General features: G+C 41.6%; 1 protein-coding gene across 3 annotated transcripts in view; it reads left to right on the top strand.

Moving 5' to 3' along the window:
* ARID4B (AT-rich interaction domain 4B) overlaps positions 1 to 27,814 on the top strand; it is a 189,393-nt gene that overhangs the window by 126,596 nt on the left and 34,983 nt on the right. For 2 of the 3 annotated variants that reach the window (XM_075064164.1, XM_075064166.1), the window contains exon 17: positions 14,952 to 15,206. The exons of the other annotated variant lie outside the window; for it this stretch is intronic. In XM_075064164.1, the coding sequence (XP_074920265.1) occupies positions 14,952 to 15,206 (255 nt within the window). The remainder of the gene's footprint in view (positions 1 to 14,951; positions 15,207 to 27,814) is intronic. 3 annotated transcript variants of the gene reach the window in all.

Below are 27,814 nucleotides of genomic sequence, written 5' to 3'. Positions count from 1 at the left end.
GGAGTACAGAAATCGATTTAAAGAGCCCTTTATATCGATATAAAGGGCGTTGTAGTGTGGACGGGTACAGCGTTAAATCGATTTAACGCTCTTTAAATCGATTTAAACGCGTAGTGTAGACCAGGCCTGTGAGTAGTCTACACAGGTCTGAAGACAGGGAGACAAAGTAGCAGAGATAGCTGACATCTCCCCACCCCTTCTCTATGGGCAAGGATTGATGTATATGAAGGGTCCTTTATGTGCTGATTGAGAGGTAGACAATCTCTGGGCCATAGAAGATAATGAAAAATTGGTTTCTTAGTGTTCTTGTTACTGTCTTAGTGTTCTTATTGAGTATGTGGAGCATCACTCTTATGTTGTCTGTTTCAAAGAGAACTTTCCAGGGTTTTGAAAACTCATCCTTCTGCCTAAATTAGAATTCCCTCATAGTTAATGTGTCCAAGAATAAAATGGCAAAAGGCTATCAGTCTGGCAACTTCAGGACATAAATTTAACACAGCTAGTGTCAGGAAGAAATGTCCTCCAGCTTCCTCAGTGTAGTATTGCATAATTAGGTGCCTTCCTCTGTTGTGTCTATTGAATTATTCATTTTGTAATTAATGAAGTCCAAATGGACTTTTTCTTCAATATGACATTTCTTAGCTTCCTCGAAATTGAATCATTTGACAGAAAAAAAACCTCCTTTAAAGATACCTTATGTGGAGACATGCGATGTATATAAAGTATATTGAAACAATCTGGCCCAACATTATTTTTTGTAAGGGGATTTCTCATGGATAGTCAATGAAACTGAAAGGCAACAAATTTAAAACTAGTAACAAGAAGTACTTTTCTACACACACGACAATTAGCCCATGGAATTTAGCCCCTCAAGATTGAGGCCAAGAGCTTAGCAGGATTTTTTAAAAGATTGGACATTTATATGGATAACAAGAATATCGACTTTTTATCATAAAGATTAAAAAAGCAAGCAAGATTTTTGAAACAGATAGAAGACTTCATGCTTTAGGGCATAAGCCAAGCTCTAACTAATCAGAATTGGGAAGAAACTTTCTTTGTGGATAGTTTATTCCATAACTGCCCTCTGGAGGGGTTTCTTGCACCTTCCTGTGAAGTATCTGGTACTTGCTGCTATTTTAGGACTAGTCTACGCTACCAACCTGCATTGGCACAGCTGCACCAATGCAGCTGTGCTGCTGTAGCGCATTTGGTGAAGACGCGCTATGTCAACAGGAGAGCATTTCCCCCCAGCATAGGACAGTGTGGACACTGCTTTAAGTCGATGTAACTTATGTCGCTCAGTAGGTGGTTTTTTCACACCCCTGAGTGACATAACTTACATCGACCTAAGTGGTAGAGTAGTCAAGCGCAGAGACATAATATTGGATTAGAAGGACGGCTAGGCTGAGCCAGTTTGGCAATTCCTGTGTTCCTGAGTATTGCCTTAGGATTAGTTTACACTTCACTGTTCCTTAATTTACATTTCACTGTTTATATTGATGTTCCTCTGGCCTGGAGATGGCCAGATAAGAGTCTCTTTGGAGCCCTTCAAACTAGCTCTTGTTATAGTGCTGGAGGATCATAACTGAGAGATGCAAGATGCTCCATTCCTGCATGCTCCTCTTCCTGGCCTGACTATGCTGTCTCTGCAACCCCTGCCTGGCTTGGGGTGCCATTGGCTGGATCTCTCTTTGGACTATTGCTTACTAGTGTAGAGCACTAAGAGTGGGAGTACTGGACTAGTCCCCACCCAACATTCTCTGCTCACTAGTACCTGCAGATGGAATTCTAACTTTCATTGGCTTGAAATTTTCTGGACTCTTCCTTTGAGAGAAAAAGAATCTTGCTAGACCAACATCTGCTGGGTCCTCAATTAATTTTTGATTGTTGATGGAACATATGGTTAAGTATTTCTAAGCAAAATATTTTCTTTTCTAAGCCCATAGTTGTGAACTCCCCTGATCCTGATACTTCCACTTTTTAGCACTTGACCACAAATTTTCCTAGGAATTGAGACTAGCAGATTGTGCCAATATGGAAAAAATGCTATTTAGCAGACTTTAAAAAAGTCTTATAAACTAATAGCTTTTTTAAAAAGTTAAACAAATTACTTTAAAAACTAGGGGAAAACTCATGGTACATAAAATAGAGATCAAAATCTGATGGCAATTTTCTCCTCTGAGTGAACCTATGAATAATAAGAGCGGGCCTCACTAAGTGATTTAAGAGTCTTGTGGCACCTTAATGCTGATGCTCCAGTGCATATGTTAGTCTTTAAGGTGCCATAGGACTCTTTGCTGCTTTTTACAGATCCAGACTAACACGGCTACTCCTCTGATAAGTGATTTAAGATGATCTTTCTCACTTAATAGTGAGGATAACATTGAAAACTTAGCCCTGCATGTGAAAGTGAGCGCGAAATACCAGACAGCAAGACTGTGAACGCATATCTTTGCATGCACAAGAACCTACATTTGTGTACCTTACTACCAGCTATGCATGTGCATATGTAAGCTTTTGTTTAAGGAATGCAAATTTTGTAGGCATGTTAATAGAGACCATTAGATAGGGATTTTTTTAAGACACTTAATGACAAGAATATGTAAGAAAGTAAGTCAACAGCTGTGTTTCACATACAGGAGGTAACAGGTTAACAGATGTAGTGTGTTTCTTCTGCCCTTTGCAGTTTATTCTCTTGGTACTTCATAAAGTAGCATAGTTTTTTATTTAGTGTTGTTGTAGCTGTGTTGGTCCCAGGGTATTAGAGAGACAGGGTAGGTGAAGGACCTGAAGAAGAGCTCTGTGTAAGCTCACAAACTTGTGTCTCTCAGCAACGGTAGTTGGTCCAGTAAAAGATATTACCTCACCCACTTGTCTCTAGTTTTTTATTTGTCAGAAGAGATATATTTTGAAGGCTTTGTAATGAATGAATGTCAAATTGTAGGAGAGGGATTTAAAATATCACAGGAAGGTGTGGGTTAGTGTGGCTGGCTGACAGTCATATTGATTGGCTTTGAACCAAATAAAGCACTATACATTAAAGATAACTCATACAGTAAAGTTTAATTTTGTGTAAAGTAAATTATTTGAGGGGGGGAAATGCGTCGTCTTCCTTGCACAGTTGGTATGAACACCAGTTTAAACTTTTCACTGTTAGTGTAAGCACAAAAAGATCAATTTATACCAAGTACATTTGTATAGCATCATACATAGGGACTCAGCCATATGGTCTGTGCATTATATTTCTGTGTGCATGTGTCATGGGGGCATGCCTCTCTAGGATATCCTCTTGTGGCTTTTGTGGCCGTGCAGGTGCATTGCACTCAGCACCCAGGGTCTTTTTCAACAATTGCGCAGAGCAGGTTAGTTCAAACTGTTTGCAGAATCTGATTTATTCACAGTTCCAACATATACCCCTTTACATGGTTTAATCTATTCACTTGTTCTACAGACATAACTCACTTGTTTAGCCTCTCCAGTTCACACTCACTCTCGCTCCATGTAAAAGTCAGTTTCTTCTCCTGTCCTGAAGGCCGCAGCCCTCCTCCCAGAGCTGGGTTATACTTCAGACAATCTCTCTTTAGTTCTCCTTACTACAGGAGTCTCCTAACTCTCCTCCTTGAAACTGGAAGTAGATTTTAGGTCAGCTGTAGAGCTCAGGCAGTTTCTCCCCAAGCTGGCCCTTTTCCCAGTTAAAAGTGCTGAAGGATACAATTTTTGGCTGATGCTTTAACCACATTAATTTTAATAACGGGTCTTGTGAAGTTATAGTCCAGTACTTCATGTTGAACAGCCTGTTCCAACTTCCTAATGTGTAAGTGTGCAAAAGTCTTCTTTGTTTTCTTTCAACTGACCTGTCCAAAAATTTCTGAAAAAACAATCACACAGCAGTTCTTCTTCGAGTGATGGGTCCCTATTTGTATTCCAAACGTGTAGGTGAGCATGCGTGCCATGACTGTGGAGCTGGAAGGTTTTCTTAGCAATGTCTGATGACTTGCACATGTGTCATGCGGCACCTCGTGTTCCCAGCTGAGGGTATGATAGTCCATGCTGGTCAGTGCCTCTCCAGTTGTCTTGTACCACCATGTGCCCAGAGTTGGAACCATTGTTCCTTCGTGCTCTTAGTCTTTTCGCTAAGACAGTGACTTAGTCAGTTTGTATATAGTTGTTTATAGTTGTTCCTTCTTGTAGATAGGTGTATATAGTAGTTGTTAGTTAGTTAGTGATGGTTTACCCCTTTTGGGATACGCTGTCCCACCCCCCGGGGATTATACCCTGCGTTCCGGGGTTTAAAAACTGTTTCCTGCCCACACTTGTTCTCCCTGAATGATGAGCACTAGTGGGGTCTTTACTGCCTCAGCGAGGCTCATCTTGCATCACATTGCTCGATTTGTAAATATTTACTGCCCCAGACTTTGGAAGCTTGGGAGCTCCACCCCCAAAACTATCTAATGGAGAAAGCAATGAGACCGAATGCTCACTCAGATCCAAGACCATGAGAAGAGCGTCCGTCACGGGTGGTGAGTGCTCCTCCCAGCATTTCACATGCCCCAGTTCCAGCAATACCGATGGCCAAAGAGAAGCCCAGGCACGAGAGTAAGAAGCACTCTCATGGGCATAAGAGCAGATTTCCATTATGGGCTGCTTCTAAGTGCAGCGTTTCCTCCTTAAGCCAGGCCAGGTCGGCTGAGATGTCACTCACCAACACTGCTTCACCAGCACCCAAGCTTCCCTGGGTGAGGGTAAAGCTAAATGGAAATGCCATCTGGCAGTACCGATGGTCGACCCAGTACCCGCTCACCGAGAGCAATCTCTGGCATGTGCACTGCCCATCTCACTGCCACCTTCGTGCCATCTAGGCCAGCCAGCCCGTGGATACCAGGTCTTCTGGCATCTCCAATAGCACTCCCCAAACTCCAGGCCCTTGGGGGAACCCCTTCTCTCAGCAGAGGAATTGGGTCTCCACTCCACTCCAGACCCCCGCTCGCTTGCTAGGTCCCCACTCCAGTGGAACTGCTCCTATTCCTGCCGGACAGGCCCCTCCTGATACTACATTGAGCCCCACCCGTTTTGTTGGTTCCACCACTACCAGAGGCATCTTCAGAGGCCAAGGATTTCTCTGAGCCAGAACCATCCTTCTCTCCAATGGCTTGGCGCAGCTCAGACTCGTGTCCCCGGCTGCCCCATCCACCGGCATACGACCCAGCATATCGGTACACTTGGGGTCCAGTGCACACCCAGGACCCATCCTCTTGGCGGCACTTGGCACCCTGGGACCTCTACACACCAGCGTACAACTCTGCCCTGGCTCCTCCACCAGCACCGTTAGGCTCAGAGGAACAGGCAGACGTAGAGCCAGTCCTGCTGATCCCTATGGTCGCTTCCTCCTCACTTGACGAGGCATTTATTCCTCCCTTCCTCTCTCCCTCAGATGATCAAAGGCAATATCAGGACCTCTTACAGAGGGTGGCAGTGGACCGGACATACAGATGCAGGAGGTTCAGGACCAGCAACCCCAGCTCCTGGACATCCAGGCCTCAGGGACCTTCTAGGATGGCTCTCCCTATCAATGATGCCATTCTCCAACCAGCACAGGCAGTATGGTATACCCCTGCCTCATATGCCCCCACACCAAAGCAGGCAGAGTGGAGGTATTGTATCCCAGCTAAGGGAATGGACTTCTTCTTTTCTTACCCACCTCTCTTCTTGTGCATGCAGCAGAGGAATGGGTGTGCCAGCACATACAAAAGTTGACCCCCTCCAGACCAGGTGGCTAAGCAATTGGACTTGCAATTTCGGATTGCAAACTACCAGGCTCTGCTAGCTGGGTATGATTTTAATAACTATGTGTGGCTAGTAGAGTTCCAGGATGAGCTGCCACCAGACCAGCAACAGCAGTTTCAGGCTCTGGTTGACGAAGTGTTCCTGGTCTCCAAGGTGGGCCTCCAAGCGACGGTTGATGCGGCCAACACATCCTCTTGCTCTCTTGCAACTGGAGTCGTCATGCGCTCATGGCTCCAGTCATCTGGCTTTTCTCAGGAGGTCCAAATTACTATCAAGGACCTCCCCTTTGACAAAGACAATTTGTTTTATGTGAAGATGGACAGGTCCCTTCACTCTTTGAAGGACTCCAGCGCCACTTTATGATCCCTAGTGATCTACACCCCAGCTCTGCAATGCAGGCACCCGCAACAGCAGTTCCTTCCTCACTAGTATACACTCTACCTGGTCTACTACGAGGGGCAACAGAAAGCCCCACACAAGTGACACCAGTCCCAAAAACAGCGACCCAGAGCCTTCACCATGGCCACCTCCTCAACCCACCCGCAACCAAAGTCCCAGTTGTGATGGTTTGATTGAGAACTGTGAACATTCCCCTTTGCCACCTGCAGTGTCCCATATCATCTTTAGGGGCTATCTTGCCCCATTCACTCACAACTGGGGCAAAGCACCACGGACAATTGAGTACTGAAGATCATCCATCTCAAATACTCCATAGAGTTCCTTTCCTTCCCCCACATCAGCCCCTTTCCTTCTAGACACCTCCAGGGGACCCTTCCCATCAATGCACTCTCCAACAAGAAACAGATGCTCTTTTTGCAAAGAGCACCATAGAGCATGTGACATATCCCTACATGGGGAGAGGTTTCTGCTCCCTGTACTTTGTCATCCCAAAGAAGGATGTAGAGCTCTGCCCCATTCTTGACCTTTGGCTATTAAACATCTTTATCAGAAAATCCAAATTGCACATGGTGACTCTGGCGTCTGTTATCCCATTCTTCCCCCATGGGGCTTGGTTCGCGACTCTCAAAATGAAAGATGCCTGCTTCCTCATTGACATTCACCCGCCCACCGGAAATTTCTCTGCGTAGGGATGGGACACCATCACTACCAATTCCGAGTCATCCCTTTCATCATAGTGAGGGCTCTGCAAGTTTTCACTAAGTCTTTTCTTTCATGGCAGCACAAATCTGCATCAGTGAAAAGCTGGTGCTCGTACAGACCATCAATTTTATGGGGCGTGGTTTGACTCCATTGCAGCATGGGCCTTCCTTCCGGTGTATTGCTTCGGAATGCTGATGGCCATAATTGCAGACTTATGCCACAACACAGGCACCACGGGCAACCGTTGTCTCTCCCTGCTTGGACATATGACAGCCTGTACCTCTGTGACCCCGCTGCATGTCTACACACGTGGTGCCTCCAGCTGTGGCTCCTCTCCATCTACAGACACCACATGGACCATTTGGAGGCCAGAGTTGTCCCCAGATGATTCTGGCTTCCCTCACCTGGTGGACCGACCCTTCCGAGATCATGGTTATTAACCCTTCACCATCAACCCACAGGCCACCATCACAACAGATGCCTCCGTCGCAGGTTCAGGAGGCCACCTACAGCATCACACAGCTGAGGGCATCTGGCCGCCACAAGAGGCCAGAATGCATATAAATGTGCTAGAACTGAGGGCAGTCCATCTTGCATTCCAGGAGTTTCTTCCTTTCATTCAGTCCCACCATGTTCAACCTACTCTCCAACATTGTAGTGGTAGTATACATCAACAAGCAGGGCAGTGCCAAGTCTCCCTCCCCCTGTTCCAAGCCCATCCACCTTTGAAAATGGTGCATCAAACACCATGTGTAGGGCCCTCCTAAATTCACAGTCATGAAAAACACATCATAAACCATGAAATCTGGTCTTTTGTATGCTTTTACCCTATACTATACAGATTTCATGGGGGAGACCAGCATTTCTGAAATTGGGGGTCCGGACCCGAAAAGGAGTTGCAGGATGGTCGCAAAGTTATTTTAGGGGGTCACAGTATTGCCACCCTTCCTTCTGCACTGCCTTCAGAGCTGGGTGGCCGGAGAGCAGTGGCTGTTAGCTGGGCGCTCAGCTCTGAAGGCAGCACACCACCAGCAGCAGCACAGAAGTAAGGGTGGCACTCCCATACCATAACACCATTACTTCTGCGTTGCTGACTTCAAAGCTGGGCAGCCAGAGAGTGGCAGCTGCCAACCGAGGACCCAGCTCTGAATACAGCAGCGCAGAAGTAAGGGTGGCAATACCATACCATGCCATCCTTACTTCTGCGCTGCTGCTGGCAGCAGCTCTTCCTTTGGAGCTGGAATCCTGGTTAGCAACCGTCACTCTCCGGGAGCTCTGACAGCAGCATCGCCGCCAGCAGCAGCACAAAGGGTAGCAGTACGCAAACCCCCCTACAATAACTTTGTGACCCTCCACCACCAAAACTCCCTTTTGGACCAAGACCCCTACAATTACAACACCATGAAATTTCAGATTTAAATATCTGAAATCATGACATTTACAACTTTTAAATTCCTAAGACTGTGAAATTGAACAAAATGGACTGTGAATTTGGTAGAGCCCTAACCCTGTGACACTACAAACCATGTACCTCCCAGGCACCCAAAATTCCATAGCTGACGCCCTCAGCAGGATACTCTTCCTTAACCATGAGTAGGAATTGCACAGTGCCATACTCCAATAACTCTTCCACAAATGGGTCACCCCGTTCTGAGATCTCTTCATCACTTGTGAGAACTGCAAGTTGCCCCTTTATTGTTCCAGGAGAACCATATGGGAGGACTTGTAAGACAAAGCTCTTCTCCCCGGACAGGCGACCTCCACTATGCTTTTCTCCCCATTTCCCTCCCACAAGTGCTATGCAAGTTTTGCCGGGACTGAGCTACTATAATACTTATAGTCCTGTTCTGGCCTCATCAGTTTTGGTTCATGGACCTCCTCAGACTCTCCACCCGTACACGACTCCATCTCCGATTTTCTCACACAAGATCAGGGCCAAGTATGGCATCCCAATCTGGGCCCTCTTCACCTCATGGCCTGGTACCTCTGTAGTTTATGCACCCCACCACCATCCATTTCAGGAAAGATCTCCTCAGTAGCTTCCCACCAGTACTCTGGCTCATACCCCCGTAGGACCTTAATCTCATTCTGTTCGACCTCACAAAGCCACCCTTTAAGCCAATGGCAACATGCTCCCTCTCCCATCTCTCCATTAAAGCAATATCCTTAGTGACCATTACCTCATCTAAATGACTCAGCGAACTGGCAGCCATGATGGCTGACCCCCCTTGCACTGTATTCCACAAGGATAAAGTTTCCTTATGGCTCCACCGTAAGATCCTCCCAAAGGTAGTGTTGGAGTTCCATTTCAATCAGTGCATTCAATGTTTTCTGTCCCAAACCGTATGCCTCCTATGCAGGCAGGATCCTGCACTCCCTCGACGTGCACTAGCATTCTATCTCCAGAGGACCCGCTCCTTTTGTGACCATTGCCGACTGGTCCAAGGGCCAAGCACTCTGCTCCCAGCAAATCTACAAATGGGTCTCCAGGTGCATCCGCAAATGCTACATGCTATCCAACGTACTGCTGCTCACAGAGTTACAGCGCATTCTACATAGCGCAAGCAGCCACATTGGCCTGCCTAGTGGATATTTTGTGGCAGGACTTCAGTCGTGCAGTAACGCAGTGCTCTGTACGCTTGTTCATATCTTACTATGGCGTGACCCAAGGAGTGACTGTGGATGTGGCAGTGGATTGCACTGTACTATAGACTGCACTTCCTCTCCCTTCCTCACACCGACCTCCACACTGATCACTATTCACCCACGTTTGGAATGCCTATAGGGACGATCGCTCAAAGAAGAAGAGGCGGCTACTTACCTGTAACTCAAGATTCTTTGAGTTCTGTGGTCCCTATTTGTATTCCAGTACGCACCATCCATTCCCTCTGCTGCAGACTGGACTACTCAGCAGTAAAAGAGTCACAGGAGAAGCGTTGATCCGCACGGCCTATTATACCCTCAGCTGCAAGCATGAGGGGACGCACATGCAGGTCAACAGACACTGTTAAGAGAACTTGCTGTCTCCAGTGCATGGCACGCATGTGCACCCCTCATTTGGAATACAAATGGGGACCACACGTCTGAAAGAACCTCCAGTTGCAAGTAAGTAACCTCCTCTTTGGTGGTAGCAGTAGTGTAATTCTACTAGTGAGTACATGAACAAACAGCTGCAAGAGAGGTAGGGGATTTAGAGATTTGGCAGCGAGAAGGTTCATGGGGTGGAGAGGGGCTCTTCTATCTACGAAGAAAAGGATGGAGAGTCACTGCTCTAGATACACCTTTTGAAATAAATAAAAGCATTGGAGAGGGAACTGTTTAAGGATTTGGAGGCTGTTTAAGGATTTGGAAGCGTTGCAGCTGATTCAGACATAAGAGTTGGGAGTAATTGGTATAGCGAAAAAAGCCAAGGGGGTGTCAACAGAAGTTGAATTCCCTGGAGGATTTTCTTTCGCGGTTCTGGAAGATATGGAGGATCATCCTAAGGCTCCCTGATGTCTTCAGAATTTGTTAGAAATAGTAGTGTGTGCCAAAGCTAATGTGATCCTCTTTTGTCTCTTCTTCCTCCCTTGTTCTGATATTTTCGTTTTCCTACCTTTTAACCATGTGACAATCTTTCCATATTATTACTCTTGTAATGAAACCTACAGTAAACGTGATTACATATGAGTCCCACATAAAGAACGCTATATTAATGTGTAGTAATCCATGTTGTTTTCCTAGGTCAAACAAAATAAAGGGCCAAAAGCTATATTCATACAAAGCATTTGTATGAAACTAAGCAAACTGAGAGACAAAAATCTAAATACTAAGATTTAAAAACAGCAAACTAAAATGAAATGCAGTAGTAATAAGTTGACAGTTCAGCATTTGTATTTAGACAGCCTATCACAAGTATACTTAATATCCAGTCCTCTGATGCTTCATCATATTTATAGAATTACAGATGGAGGCCCCAAAAACCTTTCCCCCCCCCAGATATTTTATTTTTATAGTAGCAGCTAGAGGCCCCAACCAAGATTATAAAGAGCCATTGTGCTAGGCACTATATAAACACATAAGAGACAGTCTATGCCTCAAAGAGTTTGCACTCTAAACAGACGTGAGAGACAGGAAGTGTTCTTATCTTCATTTAACTATAGGAACTGAGGTACAGAAAAGATTAAGTGTCTAGGCCGGTGTCACACATGGAATCTTTTGCAGTGCTGGGAATTGAACCCAGATTTCCTTGAGTCTTAGTTCAGAGTCTTAACTAAAAAACCCATCCTTTCAAGTCAGATGATGTGTTCAAATAATGAAAATTATTTCCCACTTCAGAAGGGCCATTCTGACTTTGACCAAGCGAGGATAAATTAAATTGAGAGAAGATTCAGCACTCTAGAAATCTGCAGATCCCTGTATTAACTTAACGCTTGGTTACATTAGTCTTACATTTGTTAATTATTATTATTTATATATGCTGCCATGTTGTTGGTACTGTATGTATGATGAGATTTGGTTTTGACCACATCCTGGGGTTGTGCAACAACCCTAATCAAATGAAGTTTTATTGGCTGAAGATGCTGGGAAGAACTTTTACAATAAGGACCGGTAACACTCTTTCTGTTAGACACAATGGCCCTAAAGATTACAGGGTATAGCACTTTCCTACATAACAGTACATAACACATACTATTTCATGCATTCATATTTATTTGTTAATATACCCGCACAGTGGGTATGTTTGTATTTGGCCTATGTGCCTCTGTATTGAAAGAAATGCTACTGTAGAGTAAATTATGGTACCTATAATTCTAAGTAGTTTTAAAATATTTTAAACTCCCCCACTGTATTGTTTGAATTTTGTGATATTAATGTATGTGTGTGTGTATTTACACATATTTTAATATATTTGCTTTATTATTACCAGATATTTTATAATTATAAATGCTCCCTCCTGTCTTTGATTTTCTGCTTCTAAGGGCTGAAGTTTCCACTCTATGGAGTTTGTGGGTTTCTTTAGCTGGTTGCTGTAATTTAAATAAGTGAGCTGCTTACAACCCAGTCCTTCTCACCAGCTCCTTGATATTGTTTGGGTTGTTGGAACACAGTTATGGTAATGCTCCATTTATGGTAGTGCTCCATTGTCTGCCTTTTCAACATAAATGCATCTCTCCTGTTGTGCAAGGGAGGGGGCTTTCATATCGCTGCAGCTTTGTCATGACTATTGGTTGGTTTGTTTTTGTTTGTTTTTATTTTTAAGACTGTAATTGCTGCCAAGAGTCTTGTTTGTTTCCTTTTTTATTAGAATTGGAATGAACAGCAATGCAAGAAATCTGACATTCACATGCATGCATATAGAGCCAAATGAGATTTCTACAATACTCACTGGACTGCCCTGGCCACAATTTTCTCTAAGAACTTCTGCTTCACAGCATTCAGTTCCTTTCTCTTCATCTTCATGACTGGGTTTGAGGTCTTGAAACAGGAGTTTATGGCCTTCATAAAACAGATTCCACTCTTTCCTTGCAACTCCTGGAACATGGTTTTCCTTTCCTTCCAGAGTTCCTTCAGGGATATAATCTGGCAGTTTTACTAGTCCCAAAATATGAATATTCTTGGCTTTTGTTTGGTTTTCTAGATTCTCCAACCTGCCATCTAACAAGGCCACTTCTCACTGCACTCTTAACTGCAGCCATCTCTGATGACATTTCCTTATGCTTCCTGGCATTTCCCTCTACCTGTTACAGTCCGCTCTCCACCTTACCTACTTGACCATCCAAGTTGCTCAGCTTTACAATGAGGGTTTCAAATATCCCCTCCAGAGAGGTCCTGGTAGACTGTTGTAGAGTCTGTTTTCGCATGAAATCCATTGATGCACCAAGAAAGCCACGATATCTGGTATGTGATAAGAGGAGACTCCAAACTAGTCCAGGCCTGTGGGTTGCTTCACAGTCGGCTGCACCGTAATTGGACAGACTTTGGAAGAGTCCTTGTTTTTCCTTTTCAGGCATGATTTTCCTCTTTCAGAAATCATTAAGGATTCTGCCATCGGGTTTTGAAAAATTTCGCTCCAATAAAGTTTATTTCATTAAAATTGCCAGAAAATCTCCATGGCACTGAAAACTCTCAGACATGTCTTGCTTCTGGAGCAGCCGCTGTCTGATACTTTTGTTTCCATAACTTTTTTCTTGTAAATCCTTAAAATTACAATAACCTTGAGCAGCAGTTTGCTAGGAGTTGTAAATTACGGCAGCACTGGAGCACTTGGAGAGCACTTTATTGAAAGCTAAATACCGGACAGGTCTAGGTCATGATTGTCAAGGAATTCTCCAGCCTATGGGCCAAATCCTAGTCTCTGGGAATTTAGTGGGTGTTTTCTGGTTAATTTTTGGGTCAAGTATTTGACTGTATGGGAGAGATTGGAGAGGAAAAGAGTTGTAAAGTAACTGTTTATTGATATTTCAGTTTAATAACTTTGGTGGTTTTAATTACATTAGCAAAATAGACTATTTGAAGTATGTTGCATAATTAATGTGATATTCATTAATACAAAACTCTGTAGACTTTTAAGGATGGAAGTGTCTGTTTAGTAGAGTCCTCTCTATCCTTGGTGTGTATTGAATTTAATAGATATATTTTCGTTTAACTGATAATATAGTATATCAACACTCTGGGAGTTTTAATTTTTTTCTGATGGCATATGCATATATGCATGCAATGGGCCATATCTATTCCTAGTGCAAGTCCATTGAAATCAGTGCAGTTGTGCTAGGGATGAATTTGGCCCACTATTTAGAAATCACATGGCAGCTAATTAAAGAATTGTGATTTGATATCGGTCACATGCCTTTGGTAGAAGACAGTAAAATGTTGTTTGATCCCTGTCAAGAGAGAAAGTGGCTGTGTTAAATGAATATTTTTGCCTGTACAGTCGTATGGAAAAATAGACTCATATCAATATTAATATAGACTTTCTTATTTGTACTGTATATTAAAAACAGAAGTTGACTCAAAGGCTGATAGCTGTATCTCTTCATGTACAGTTTTTAAACTATGCAAGAACATTTGTTCTGGTTTTCAGGTTTTAATTGATAGGAACCTATGATTTTTAAGAACTCCATGGGTGGCATGGATCTATTATAGGTTGTATATGGAGGAATAAGGACAGTCCCAAAATCCAGTAAGAATGTGCCTTAGAGAATGTTTAGAGGTTAAGGGCCCCATCTCTAGAAACTTAGCACCAGATTTTCAGAGGTGCTGAACACCCTGTAGCTATCACTGATTTAAATCAACAGGATTTATTTGTGCTCAGTACCTCTGAAAATCTGGCCCTATGTTTCTAAAATCACACCTGAAATTATAGAGACTTCATGTGAAATTTTTGGGTCTCAACATGTGTGTGTGTGAGTATGTGTATGCTTGGCTATTTTATTTTTGAAAACCTTTAGCAAAGAATAACAAGGTCATATATTGGATATTTTTTCAAATCCTCATATTTAGGATCTGTTGCACAAAACTTGCTTTAATGGCAATCCTTTCAAAAGAGAATTGATCCATTTACATGGCCATTGTGAGGCAATGGATGTAGCAGAGCACAGATCTTTATATGGTAGCCAGTCTTAGAAAGTTACCACTTGTAAAACTTGTATCTTGAAAAATGAAACTTAAGAATGTTTTCTCTATATTGAGAAGAATGGGTTTGAGGTGGAAACATAGGTATTTTAGCTATGGGACTACATGAAGGATTTGAGAATTGAATAATAAAATCTAAGAACATTAAACAGTTTTTATACCATACAGTACTTCACTTCTCTCAGACGTTGATGGATTTTTTTCCTCTAAACCATCATTTTTTAATCTTCCATTGCTGTAAAAGCATCTTAGTGTCATTATATTCTATGTGTGCTTTGCTCTATTCTTTTTAGTTGATAATACTAATATAACACTGAGGCAATTTCACATATATGGAGCCTGCTGTTTCCAGCCTCTAATGCATCCGCAATATTTATCAGTATATGTGGTTTGGAACTGAAAAGCTTATGAAGTATCTTTTATTAACTCTACAATTTTTTAAACCTTTCAAGAGATGACACGAATAAGGAGGAAGATGAAGATGAAGAAGAAGCAGAGGAGGAGGAGGAGGAAGAGGAGGAGGAGGAGGAAGACAACAATGACAACAATGAGGAAGAAGAGTTTGAATGCTATCCACCAGGCATGAAAGTCCAAGTGCGGTATGGACGAGGGAAAAATCAAAAAATGTATGAAGCTAGTATTAAAGATTCTGATGTCGAAGGTGGAGAAGTCCTTTACTTGGTGCACTACTGTGGATGGAATGTGAGGTAACTTAAGTTTTAGCTAGTGATTACTTCCGTAAAATACTTCTAAAATACACTTGTGTATTTTAAAAACTAACTGCATATTGAATTCCGTACTCTTAACTTTCAGTACTGGTATTCTATGAAGGTCATTGTACTGTATTAAATTATTTAGATTTTTAACATATATAAATGCAGTACTTCGTGACTTACAGCTTAGGAAAAATCTTCTTAAGGTGACTTGTCCAAGGAAAACCTCACTCCTGTGTCAGTTTTCTTTTAAACACCTCCAAACAACAAAGGAAATGGCAGTTAGCCCAGTTCTTTGATAAATTTCTTCTGTGGCTCTGTTCAGCCAGTTTTACTGCATACCACATTTGAGTAATCATACACTTGACTAAATCTGTATATGCACTTTTCAAAGTGCAGCACAGAGTACAAAAGCAGTTTGGTGGCATTTACCAGTAAAAAGAGATAGGAGGCCAGTTTTCATTTGAAAAAAAGATGTATTTTTTGCTGGACATCCATACTGGAGAAACCATATTTCACTTTCAGCTTCAGGTTAGACATATCAGTCATTCTGTGCACCCAGGATTCTTAATTGCACATCAGTAAATGGCAGTAAATAATTACACTTCACTTGTTCAGACCTATTTTTTCCAATTGCCCCAATTTTCTGAACAAGATTCTTCTTAGCCTGGTTGATTGTTGCGCCATTCTTATTTTATTGGTACCATATCTGGAGTTTGTTCTTAATATAGTATTATTGAAAAACTGCTGAGGCTGAACATTTTTTTTAAGTAAATCCTGTAGTAGAAACTTTAGTGGGAATAAGATACAAGCTACTTTGAAACAGGCAAAAAACCTTAAAACTTCTTGAAGTCTTTTAAGCCAATTACCTAGTCTTCTGCTTTTTTGCCATTTCAACATATCCTTTTCTGCTAACTGTTCTCAAGCTGCTGTCTTTTTAAACTTTGTTTTACTCAGTATGAGATTAGCAGGGCTTTAGAAGCAAGAGGTTTGAGGCAAATCTAACTTCTTTCATGAAAACCCTTATGAACCTTTTATCATCTTCACCTACCATCTGGACTTGCATTACTTTAATACCTCTGGCCAAGAGGACAGAACAGAGGTTTCTTTGGACCTTATATAGTGCTGGCCAGATCAACTGACAAGGGTCACAATTGTAAAAGCAGGCCACTTTTCTCCTTCTGTTGATTCCACCATTTGCATCTGATTTCACTGAATGCATCACCCAAGCCACTACTGATCTGGGGAATTACCGTTCATTATTGAGGCCTCTAACTTCAGTCTTTTGCAATATTCGTAGCTTGTATGCCGTACTGGAATGGCCTATTTTTCTTTCACATAAAAAAGTCTTCAGGAAACATCAAGTAGGCATGTCAGCGAAACAAGGCTATAGGATCCATTCCTTAAATGTCAATATACTGGGGGAAGCAGAGTCCAGTTTGGGATTTAGATAGGATTTGGAACACTGCTAGTATTTCAGTCATTGCCACGAAGGACTTGCCTTAGTATCCACACTGATGAAATTTGCACCCTGGGCCTTTGACAGTTGCTGCATATACTTCAAAAGGGATTTGCATTTTAAAAGTCCTTTTGAGATGTCTTCATTGTTTTTTTAATTCAAAGGAGCATCTTAGGAAGAGCTTTATGAATAAATTCTCTGTCTCTTCAAAGTAAATGTTGTCAAACATGCTACTGGGTGAAGGAGTCGGAGGGGTTTACTCAAGCAGCACTACTTCTTAAATCTGGAAAAAATCAGAAGTTGAAATCCAGCCTTTCTCTTGCAGACCTCAGCAGCTTCATTGTTAAAGGAGAAGTCAAGATTGTGTGTTTGTGCTGTGAACTCTGAATTTTAAACAAATGCATAGATTGATATCAAAGGGATCCTTCCTATAGCTAGGATGTATTAGCTATTAAGGGCACCTTCAGTTAACCATTGACCCCCACTTCCGCCAAGGTACAACACTTATTTTCAACATGTTGAAGTCTTCACTTGCTGCTGTTTGATCTTTTCTGCCAGCTGAACTGCATGTATGTTCCTTTCTAAAATGCGGCTGACCAAGGACAGTCTTTTTGGAGGGTTGAAAGATAATATATTTCACCAAAAAGTGTTTAATTGTTTTGGGCCTTCAGAAATTTTCCAAACCCCATAAAATTGCCATTTAGCTACTGGAACGTAAAAAGACCGTCACACAGGCTAGTTAGTTTAATTCAAATGAGATAGTGGGAAATGTTGGATTAGACAGTCAGTCACTATTAGGGCAGGTGAGTCTACTGCACTCCATGTCTACAAACAGCATTTGTCACAACTGTGACATGCCTCCACTTAAGGTAACATCTTGGAATTTTTGTGGTGTCAAGATATGTAGTCTGTCATATATTCAGCTTGACAACTGTCTTTGAGTCAACTCCAGACTTGAAAAATAGTTGTTTTTCCTTGGTGTTTCTTGGTATTCTATTGCTCCAGGAAGGTTCATCTTAGCTGTGTGTGTGTGTGTGTGTGTGTGCGTGCGCGCACATGTGCATGCATATTCTTTTTCTGTTAAGTCTTGGTTTTTACTCAATTTTTAAGTGATTTTAAAACCTTAGTTCATGTAATAATTGTCTCAGCTGGCTTAGAATCCATGGTCGTCTTATCTCTGATCTTTTTTCTTTAAGTTTAAAATTGTTTTTTCCTCCATTCTAAACACTATATCATGTACTACGTATTCCTCAAACCAAAAACGGTCTAATCAAGAATTCTTCAACACTGATGGCGTTTACTTAGAAGTTCTTATTCCAAGAGGATATTATCCCTCCCTCAGTCCATGCCTTATATCAGTATATCGGGGATGAAAGTAATATTAACTGTTCAGATATTCAGAATATTTATGCTTCACTACACTTTTTTGAAGAACCATTTAGTGATACTAAGCACAGTAGGACATTGTCAACTTTCTTGTATTAATTAGGGAAGCCTTGAAACTGAGTAATTTTCTCGCTGCACTTTATCTTGTGGGGAAGGAGATTATCATTACTACATCTCTACCTGAATATAATGTGACCTGATATAACACGAATTCAGATAGAATGTGGGAGAACAGCGCTCTAGGGAGGTGGGACTGCGCACTCTGGCGGATCAAATTAAGTTCGATATAACATGGTTTCATGTATAATGCAGTAAGATTTTTTGTCTCCCGAGGACAGCATTGTATCGAGGTGAGGTGTACTTGTATGGATGAAGGAAGTGGGTACTGCGGATCAGGGAATCTAAGTTGTGTCTCTTAGAACAGGACTCAGACTCTCTTTAGTGGAAGAAAGAGGTAATGGTACTGGTATTAGTACTAGATGCCTGTTCTCTCTTATTAGAAAGAAAATTGTTTACATACCCCATATTTTTTAATATTAATCAGAAAGCTCGAGATAGAGAATAATCTTAATATCCTTTTTGCCCTGAATAGGAAACTTTGGTTTACTTTACACTAGTGATGACATTGGTGTTAGACCAAGTAGCTAAAGCTAATCCCAACAGACTCAAAACCGTGCTAGTTTTTAATGCTTAGAACTAGATTCTGATTACATCTGTTTGAGGTGGGGACTAGTATATTTAACCATTCTCCTGAAACCTGGGAGAATGTATCTTTTGGGAAGTAACAGTCCTAGGGAAGAAGATTACTCTGTATTCATTTTGAAGATAGAAAGGGGAGATGGAACTAACCTAGTGGAATCAATAGGAATGAAATGTTCTCAATCATAAAGTTGCAGTCCTGCTACCATGTTCGTCTGATGAAAAATTCTCAGTTGCAAAAGACATTTCCTGTGAGATTTTTGCATTCTGGAATTGCTGACATATAGTTCTAAGAATCTGACTATAATAACTTTATAGAAGTATTGGGGATCCCCTTTGTGGTTTGAAGGGTCACTTGCTGAAATTTGCACAATTTCTATGGATCTAAAACTTCCTTGGAATGTGCAATACAAGTCCCTCCAGTTGTGGTATTTGCAGTTTTCAGCTGACAGCATTATGCAGATAAAATAAAATACGTTGAAAGGTGAATAACAGAGGGTTTTGAAATATAAATTAACCCTGCAATATGTGCAGAATGCCCCAAATAGCATGGCACAGGGGAGCATATTCAACACAAATTCTAAATTAACAATCTTTGTAGGTCATTTAAACTCTAACAGGCTGGCTGCCAGATGCTCGGACACCCCAAAATGCATCATTCTTGGACGTTTCAGCTATCTTGAAATTACACCATATCCCTTTTTCTTTTGGAAATTTAGTTGGGGGAATTACTAGTTACTGATTTAATTGACTGTTTTACGTTTTTTTGTGCTTCACAGTTAGATGTTGAAGCAAAAGAGGCTTGAGGTACCCCAGGTTTGAAGACCCCTGAATAGTGTATGGAATTGAGAAAAGTTAGGAATATTCAGAGTGAAGCTTGCCTGAGGGCATCACCTGAGACCATCAGAACCTGATTAAGTAATATAGCAGGCCATCTGGAAACCAGCTTTAAAGCACTCTCAATATGAGGGTTGCTCTCTAAGTAAAACTCCACATGCCTGACAGTCATTGGCATTGACTAAACTGATATTGAGGAGTGTTTTATTTTATTCGTTTTATATGGACTCATCCAGGGTTTGAAAAATCCACTTCCCCATCTGGAGTAGGACTCTGTTGGGTGAGTGCCATTAGCTTCTGCAGAATTTTAGCTTTCATTAAAGAAAAAAAAATTCTAATCCTTACGGTTGTGAAGATAATCTTCCAAACACAAACTGAGTGTAAACCAATACAGTTATGTCTTCCTAAGTCTGCAGAGACTGCTCCAGTACTGCCACCAGTGCTGCTAGGGTGGAAGGGGAGCCCAGCTGCTGCTCTTGCTGCTATGGAAGTCTCACAGAATAATCACTCCTTTTAGGAGTAGAGTGCCCTAGAAGTGCCACCTTCCCAACCCTTTGCACCATAGAACACTGTGGAGGGGACATGCCATCCCAGCAGAGGGCTCTGTCTTTGTGTGGAGGCCTCACTGACGTTTCGCTACGCCATCACCACAGCAGAAGGCCAGCACACATACACAGAGCTCTTTCTTGGAATGCAAAGAGAAATCCTATGTACATGTGACTGACTGGCAGGAGGGACATATGACTCAAGGAGAGCTGTGAGTAGGAGTACCATGTATTTCATGGCGTAGTGCTATGGGCTAGCATTATGGTAATATCAATAATTATTATTAATAATAATAACTAATAGCCAGCATTGGTGTGTTTTTTGTGGCTTGAACACGTAAGTGCACCGGATGTCAGCACACTTTGTCAGTAAATACATTCTTCTCAGAATGTAGCTGGTTGTTCGATAGTGTGCAGAATTCAAGAGTAAAGAGAAAAGTCTTAAATGGAAAAAGAGTTGCTAAACGTGCAAAACCACTTAATTTTTTTCTATGCGTTTTGAAGAAATAAAAAGAGGAAGTATGAAAATTGAATCTGTTCTTTTCTCTATTAGGATAGCAGAAGTTTTGTGCCTTTTTGGTAGAAAGCTGTGTGCGGTCATCTCTACGATGGAATAGGCTGCAGCATCTGCCCTTTCAATTCTCAACTATGCATTGATGATGGTCAGGGAGTTAGTTTTGTCCATGCTTTCAGGGCTTTTATTAAGAAGGTGAAAAGAAAATATCTTCCACTGATGCTGCCCTGTCAGACCCTAGCCTGTCTTTTGAGAGCCTTGCAAGCAGAGAGAGCCAGCTCAAAGGACAAAATCCAGAAGTTCACCTTATTGTTACCTTTTAGATCATTCAAGAGAGATACAGAAATGTTTTCAGCTCCCTCACCTTTAGTGTTAATCTTAACAAAAAGAGATACTTTTACAGATAGGTTGCAGAACTCATTGCCACAATATGTCATTGAGGCCAAGAGCTTAGCAGAATTTTAAAACGGATTAGACTTCTATATAATAGCATACTCTGTGTTTTTATAATAAATATTTTTTAAAAAGCTTTGAAAGAGATATAAACCCTTAAACTTCAGGGCATAAGCAACCCTCTTGCTTTCAGGAATTAAGAGGAAACTTTCTTGGCAACCAATTTACATATCTACCTACTGTGAAGTTTCTTTCTCTAAAGCACCTGCTACTGGCTGTTGTTGGAGACAGCATCTTGGACTAAATAGACTTTATTCAGCTAAGGCACTGGTTCCCTAACTTTAACAACCTGTGAACCCCTTTCACTAAAATGTCAAGTCTCCTGAACCCCCTCCTAAAAATGAGTATTTTCAGGGATTTTCTCCTTTATCTGAGTATAAATTATAAAAGCAGTGATCTTGGAAATATAAAATTTGTTTTTATGACATGCTTATTACCCACTAATGATTTATCATTTCAGTATTTGTATTACCGTATATACTCAATCAAAAGTCGGTTTGTTTATAAGCTGACCCCCACCCCAAGGTAGATATGTAAAAATGGAAAAATTTAATAACCTGTTCATAAGCTGATCCTATAATTCAGGGGTCAGCAAACTTTGGCTCCCAGGCCATCAGGATAAGGCGGTGGCAGGCCGAGATGGTTTGTTTACCTCGAGCGTCCGCAGGCATGGAGGTAAACCTAAGTAAACAAGCTGCTTACCGTGACATTCCAGGACAGCAACTGGTGGGAAAATTTTTTGAGGGGGAGAAGCTGGGAGTCAGGGGAGTATCCCCTGTGACCACCTCCCACATGACCCCACCCCTAGCCTGGGACCCCTACACACTCCCCATCCCATTCCGCCCCATCGTATCTGGGGAGGGCCAGGGGAGGATGTCTCTGGCCTGGCTGGAGCTGCTCCGGCAGGCTGGGCAGCGTGGCTGCAGCCTGCTTCGGCGTCCAGATTGGGCGGCGTGGCCGCAGCATGGTCCAGCGGGCTGGGCCAGGCAGCATGGCCGCAGCGTGCTCCAGTGGGCTGGGTGGCGCGGCCACAGTCTGCTCTGGGGGGCAGGGCCAAGTGGCACGGCTGCAGCCTGTCATCCCCGGAGCTGCAGCTGCTTCAGAGACTGAGTGGGAGAGCAGCATGGCCAGAAGCAGAGAGACTCTGGCCCCACCTCTTCCCTTCTGGCTTTGCTGGCTGTGCTGCCTCTCCTTGCTCCCTCTGTTGGGGGGAGGGGCTGTGTCCCACCTCTCCCTCTCTATACCTGTTCATTAGCCGACTCCCTTCTCTGATGCTTCCCTTTTTTACTAAAAAAATTTGGCTTATGAACAAGTATATATGGTACATTATGAAAATGGCAACATTCTTCCAAGATCTCACTTTCATAGCTTGTATCACTTTGAATAAGCCTGTTATAAGACAAAGCTCCTATGTTTCATCAAGGAGTATCAGATGTGAAATAGCACGAAGGTATTTAAAAAGCCAACTCCAAGAGTTCCTCCTGCACAAGCACTCAGGTCTTGAGCAGTCCATGCAAACAACGCTCGTTACAACAAAGCTTAAACTTGTTCTTCATAATAATTTTAAAAACAATACAAGTTTCCTATTTAATATTAAAAACAGCAAAAAATATCTGCCTCCCTTTCCATTTCTTATAAGGAGTCTTGAAGTTTAAATCTCCTCAGTGTGATAGATATGCTCGCTTTGATCTGCTTAGCTCTTGGAAGTCCAGGGGCTCCAGGCTGCTGGCCCAGGGTTCTTAGGGACAGCTCTGTCTGCCATTAGGGATTTTTTTTCCCCGAGAACTCCCTCTAACATTTCACAAACCCCAGTTTGGGAACCACCGAGCTAAGGATTTGGTCCTGTAATCTGTGGTCCATCTTAATGGCATACTCAGTGTGGATGAGTACCACAGGACCAACAAGGATCCCCCTAGAGGGATATGCATTCTTTATAATTTTCTATGAGTAAGTGTTCATTTTTCTTTCCTTCTTTTCATTCAGATCAAGCTTTCTGAAGGCAATCATTTTAACCAGAAAGATAAAGAAGCTTCAATCGCTTCTGGTTTAATTTTCCAGTGTTAATTTTGATAAAAATGAATGGATTCTTCTTCCTTGTCATAGATTTCTCCCTAAAGTATTTCACATTAATTTTACCTTTTTTGCCCTTACACCTTTCTGTTTTTAATGAATCATTTCATAAAGATACCTTTCCTTCCTTTTGGGCATAGAGCCAAAAGAGAACCTGTCTCTGACTGACATGATTTCAGACAGTAGACTGCAAATAGAATCATAGAAATGTAGGGCAGGAAGGGACCTCAAGAGGTCAAGTCTAGCCCCTTGCACTGAGTCAGGACCAAGAATACCTAGACCATCCCTGATGGGTATTTTGTGTAACCTGGTTTTTAAAACCTTAAGTAATGGGGATTCCACGATCTTCCTTGGAAGCTTATTCCAGAACCTAACTACCCTTGTAGTTAGAAAGCTATTCTTAATATCTAGTCTAAACTTCCCTTGCTGCACATTAAGACTATTGCTTCTTGTCCTACCTGCGGTGGACACAGAAAACAGTTGATTACTGCCCTCTTTGTAACATATTTGACGATTGTTATGTACCCCTCCCCAAGCTTTTCTCAAACTAAACATGCCCAGTTTTTTAAATCTTTTCTCATAGCTCAGGTTTTCTATACCGTTTATTGTTTTCTTGCTCCCCTCTAGACTCCCTCCAGTTTCCTTAAAGTGTGGCACTTGAAATTGGCACAGTGCTGCAGCTGAGGCCTCGCTTGTGCCGAGGAGAGAGGAACAGTTACCTCACATCTCTTACATACAGTACTCCTCTTAATATATCTTAGAATATTAGTGTCATAAACAGATGGCTAAGAGTTAATGTTTCTTTTACCTGTAAAGGTTAACAAAGGGAACCAAACACCTGACCAGAGGACCAATCAGGAAACCGGATTTTTAAAAGCTCAGGGAGGGAATTTTTGGGTGTGTCTTTTGTCTGTGTCTCTAGTGCTCTCTCGGCTCTAAGAGAGGATCTCTCTACTCAAGGCTTTCCTAATCTCGTTTCCTAATTGAAAGTACAGATATAAGACAATATAGGTTTTTATATTGTTTTGTATTTACATGTGTGTAGTTTGCTGGAATGTTTCAGTTGATTTCTTTTTGAATAAGGCTGTTTAATCATTTTGTTTCTTTAAGCACAATGACCTGTATATTGTCACCTGATACAGAGACCATTTTTATGTCTTTTTCTTTCTTTTATATAAAGCTTTTTTAAAACTGTTGGATTTTCTTCTAGTTGAGGCTCAATGGGGATAGGAATCTCTGTGCAGGATACTGTCTCTCTCAGGGGAAGATGGGATGGGGAAAGAAGGAGGGGGAAGGTGAATGTCCTCTCTGTTTTGTAATTTCAAGGAGTTTAAGTACAGTAATCTCCTAGTGTACCCAGGGCGGAACGATCTGGGAGGAGGTAAAGAGGGGGAAGGGAAGTGGGTTATTTCCCTTTGTTGTGAGACTCAGGGCATCTGAGTCTTGGGGTCCCCCAGGGAAGGTTTTGGGGAGACCAGAGTGAGCCAGACACTGGAATTCCTGGCTGGTGGCAGCACTATCAGATCCAAGCTGGTAATTAAGCTTGGAGGTTTCATGCTAGCATCTTATTTTCTGAACTCTAAGGTTCAGATCTGAGTAGGAAAGCTATGACAATTAGCCTTGTTCACAGCTGCATTACATTGTTGACTCATCAATTTGTGATCCAATGTAACCTCTAGATCCTTTGGCAGTAGTACCCCGCCTGGCTAGACAGTTATTCCCCATTTTGTTTTTGTACATTTGATTTTTCCTTCCTAAGTGTAGTACTTTGCACTTCTCTTTATTGAATTTCATCTGGTTGGTTTCAGAGCAATTCTCCAATTTGTCAAGGTCAGTTTGAATTCTAATCCTGGCCCCCAAAGTGCTTGCAACCCCTCCCTCCTTGGTGTCATCTATAAATTTTATAAGCATATTCTCCACTATATTATCCAAGTCATTAATGAAAATACTAAATAGTCCCAGACTCAGGACATAGCCCTGCAGGACCCCCTATAAACATCTTCCCAGTTTGACCATGAACCGTTGATAACTTCTCTTTGAGTCCAGTCTTTCAACCAGTTTGCACCCACCTTGTAGTAGTTTTGTCTAGATCACATTTCCCTAGTTCACTTAACAGAATGTCATGTATCACGTGTCTGTGTCGTGTCAGATGCCTTAATAAAATCAAGATATATTATGTCCACTAGGCCAATCATCCTGTCAAAGATGGAAGTTAGTTTAGTTTGGCATGATTTGTTCTTGGCAAATCCATGTAAGCTAGCTGACCACTCTCTTTTCCTTTAGGTGATTACAAATTGATTGTTAATTTGTTCCATTATCTTTCTGGGTATCAAAATTAGGCTGACTGGTCTATAGTTCCCCAAGTTCTTTTTGTTCCCCTTTTAAAAGGTAGGTACTTTGTTTACCCTTCTCCAGTCCTCTGTGACGTCACCCATCCTTCATGAGTTCTCAAAGATAATTGCTAATGGTTCTGAGATTGCTTCAGCTAGGCCCTGACAACTTGAATACATCCAACTTATCTAAATATTCTTTAACTTGTTCTTTCCCTATTTTGGATTGTGTTCCTTCCCCCATGTTGTTTAATATTAATTACGTTATCTTTTACCTTTTTAGTGAAGACTGAAGCAAAATAGGTATTAAACACCTCAGACCTCTTGATGTCATCCATACATAGCTCTCCTTTCCTCCTGGTCTTTCTCTTGCTCCTAATGTATTTATAGTACTTCTTCTTTATTTATATTTATGTTCATATTTATTTTCTTATTGCCTTTTATGTCATTTGTTCGGTGTAACTAATTTTGTGCCTTAGTCTTTCTAACTTTGTTCCGACATGCCTGTGCTATTCTTTTGTACTCATACAAATACTTGTACTATATACAGTCAGTTGCCCAGTCTGGTGAGTATTTAGGATCCGTTCATTCAATCAGAGCCCTGGTGGCTTCTGAGGTTTTTTTTCTTCTAACTCCCTATATGTGAGTTGTTAGATTTTGTAGAACTGCAAGACTAAGACTGACCTTACTCCGCTCCTCACCATCGCCATCCCTCCCTGAGAAGTCTCTACTTCACCGTTCTCCAAAGGATGATATTTTGTGGACAGAATCCCAAACTGGAATAAGTAGGTTTTATTTACCAATAACTGGCATTCTCCTTTGGATGCATCTATCTATTTTCAAATGCCTACTATTCTCTGATCACATGCCAAGTGAGGGGAGGGGCTGCATTATACAGGCATGTGAATAAAGCGGGTCAATAGACAACAATTCATGTTAATGACTTGAATATTTTCTAATGCCAGTGTCTGTGGGGAATTATGTGCTGTACACATAAATCTCTAAATACCATGGAACACTGAAGATGACAGTCCACTTGGAGAATTCCACTTGCAGCATAGTAACTCAGGTTTTTCTCTTATTAAAAGTGCATGTTTCTTTTAACCTGGAACTGAGAACTACTTTTCACATTCTCAACTCTTGTTCTTCTTTTCTTGAGTGAGCAAATCATTTGAAGCCCCATTTATGAAGTAGAGATGGTTCAGTTGTGTGACTTTAAAAATGTTGCAACTCTATAGGGCAAAATATAAGACCTTGAAAAATCTATAAATTCCTGAATGTCCTTTTGTACTTGTCCCTAAGGACCATATCCTCTCAGTGCTTTAAAGATTTATGATTCTTAAGTTTGAAATGTGTGTGTTGGTATAGATAATGCACACAGTGACATTTTCCACTGAAGAGCCACTTTGGGAATTTGGACACTGAGTTCCCATTTAAAATTGAGAACTATATGACCAAATCCTCTAGGAGACGTTTTGAACATCTCAGTCTAATGTAGCTATAGGGATTTCCTATCAGAATATTTAATTTAAATTACACAAACTGGTATGGCAGCATTCCAGTGTCATTCATCTGCCAGTGATGACATACTAACCTTTGAATATCAATCTAAGTCTAACCTAACATTGAGTGTTTTGAGTCACTGGAGACACATGCAGTGTTTAAAGTTAGTTTCTTTATGTGGAAGATTATTTTTGTTGGGGTAGCATGTAGAATCGGTGAATAAGGCTACAAGTGGTATAGAGATGTAATCAAAATTGAAATGAAATTTGCAGAGTACTCAATTTTCTCTGTGAACATGTTCAATCCTAGTGCTTTTTTCTTTCATAAAATTAGATCTAAAAAAATCCCTTAGCTTTGGAGTGCATGGTCCATTCAGAATTCTATTCAACATGAGCTCGATCTAAAGAAACCTTACTTTAAACCACAGCAGTTATGAATTTGCTATTGGCAGGTTTACCTGTCACCTAAGGATCTAGAGAAAGAAAGAAATCTGGATATCTCTATCCATGTCTAACCTAGTCATTAAAATTAATTTAATCAAAACCATATCTCTGATAGTGTGGTCACTCTCAGTACGTTAAGATTTTCTAGGGAAAAAGACTATGAAAATTTGTCAGCATTTAATAAAGAGAAAAGTCCATCTGATACTCTGAAGAAAAATAATATTGAACATATTTGTGTTCCAATATGAAAGCACACCTTCTTCTTCAAGTGATTGCTCATATCCATTCCAGTAGGTATATGCGCCGCGTGTGCACGTTCGTCGGAAGACTTTACCCTAGCAACTCCAGCGGGCTGGCAGGTCG

This window comes from Chelonoidis abingdonii, chromosome 3, assembly GCF_003597395.2.
Source record: "Chelonoidis abingdonii isolate Lonesome George chromosome 3, CheloAbing_2.0, whole genome shotgun sequence".
Classification (NCBI taxonomy): Eukaryota; Metazoa; Chordata; order Testudines; family Testudinidae; genus Chelonoidis; species Chelonoidis abingdonii.
The sequence above is the reverse complement of the archived record's forward strand: the minus strand, read 5'-3'. Positions and strand labels throughout refer to the sequence as shown.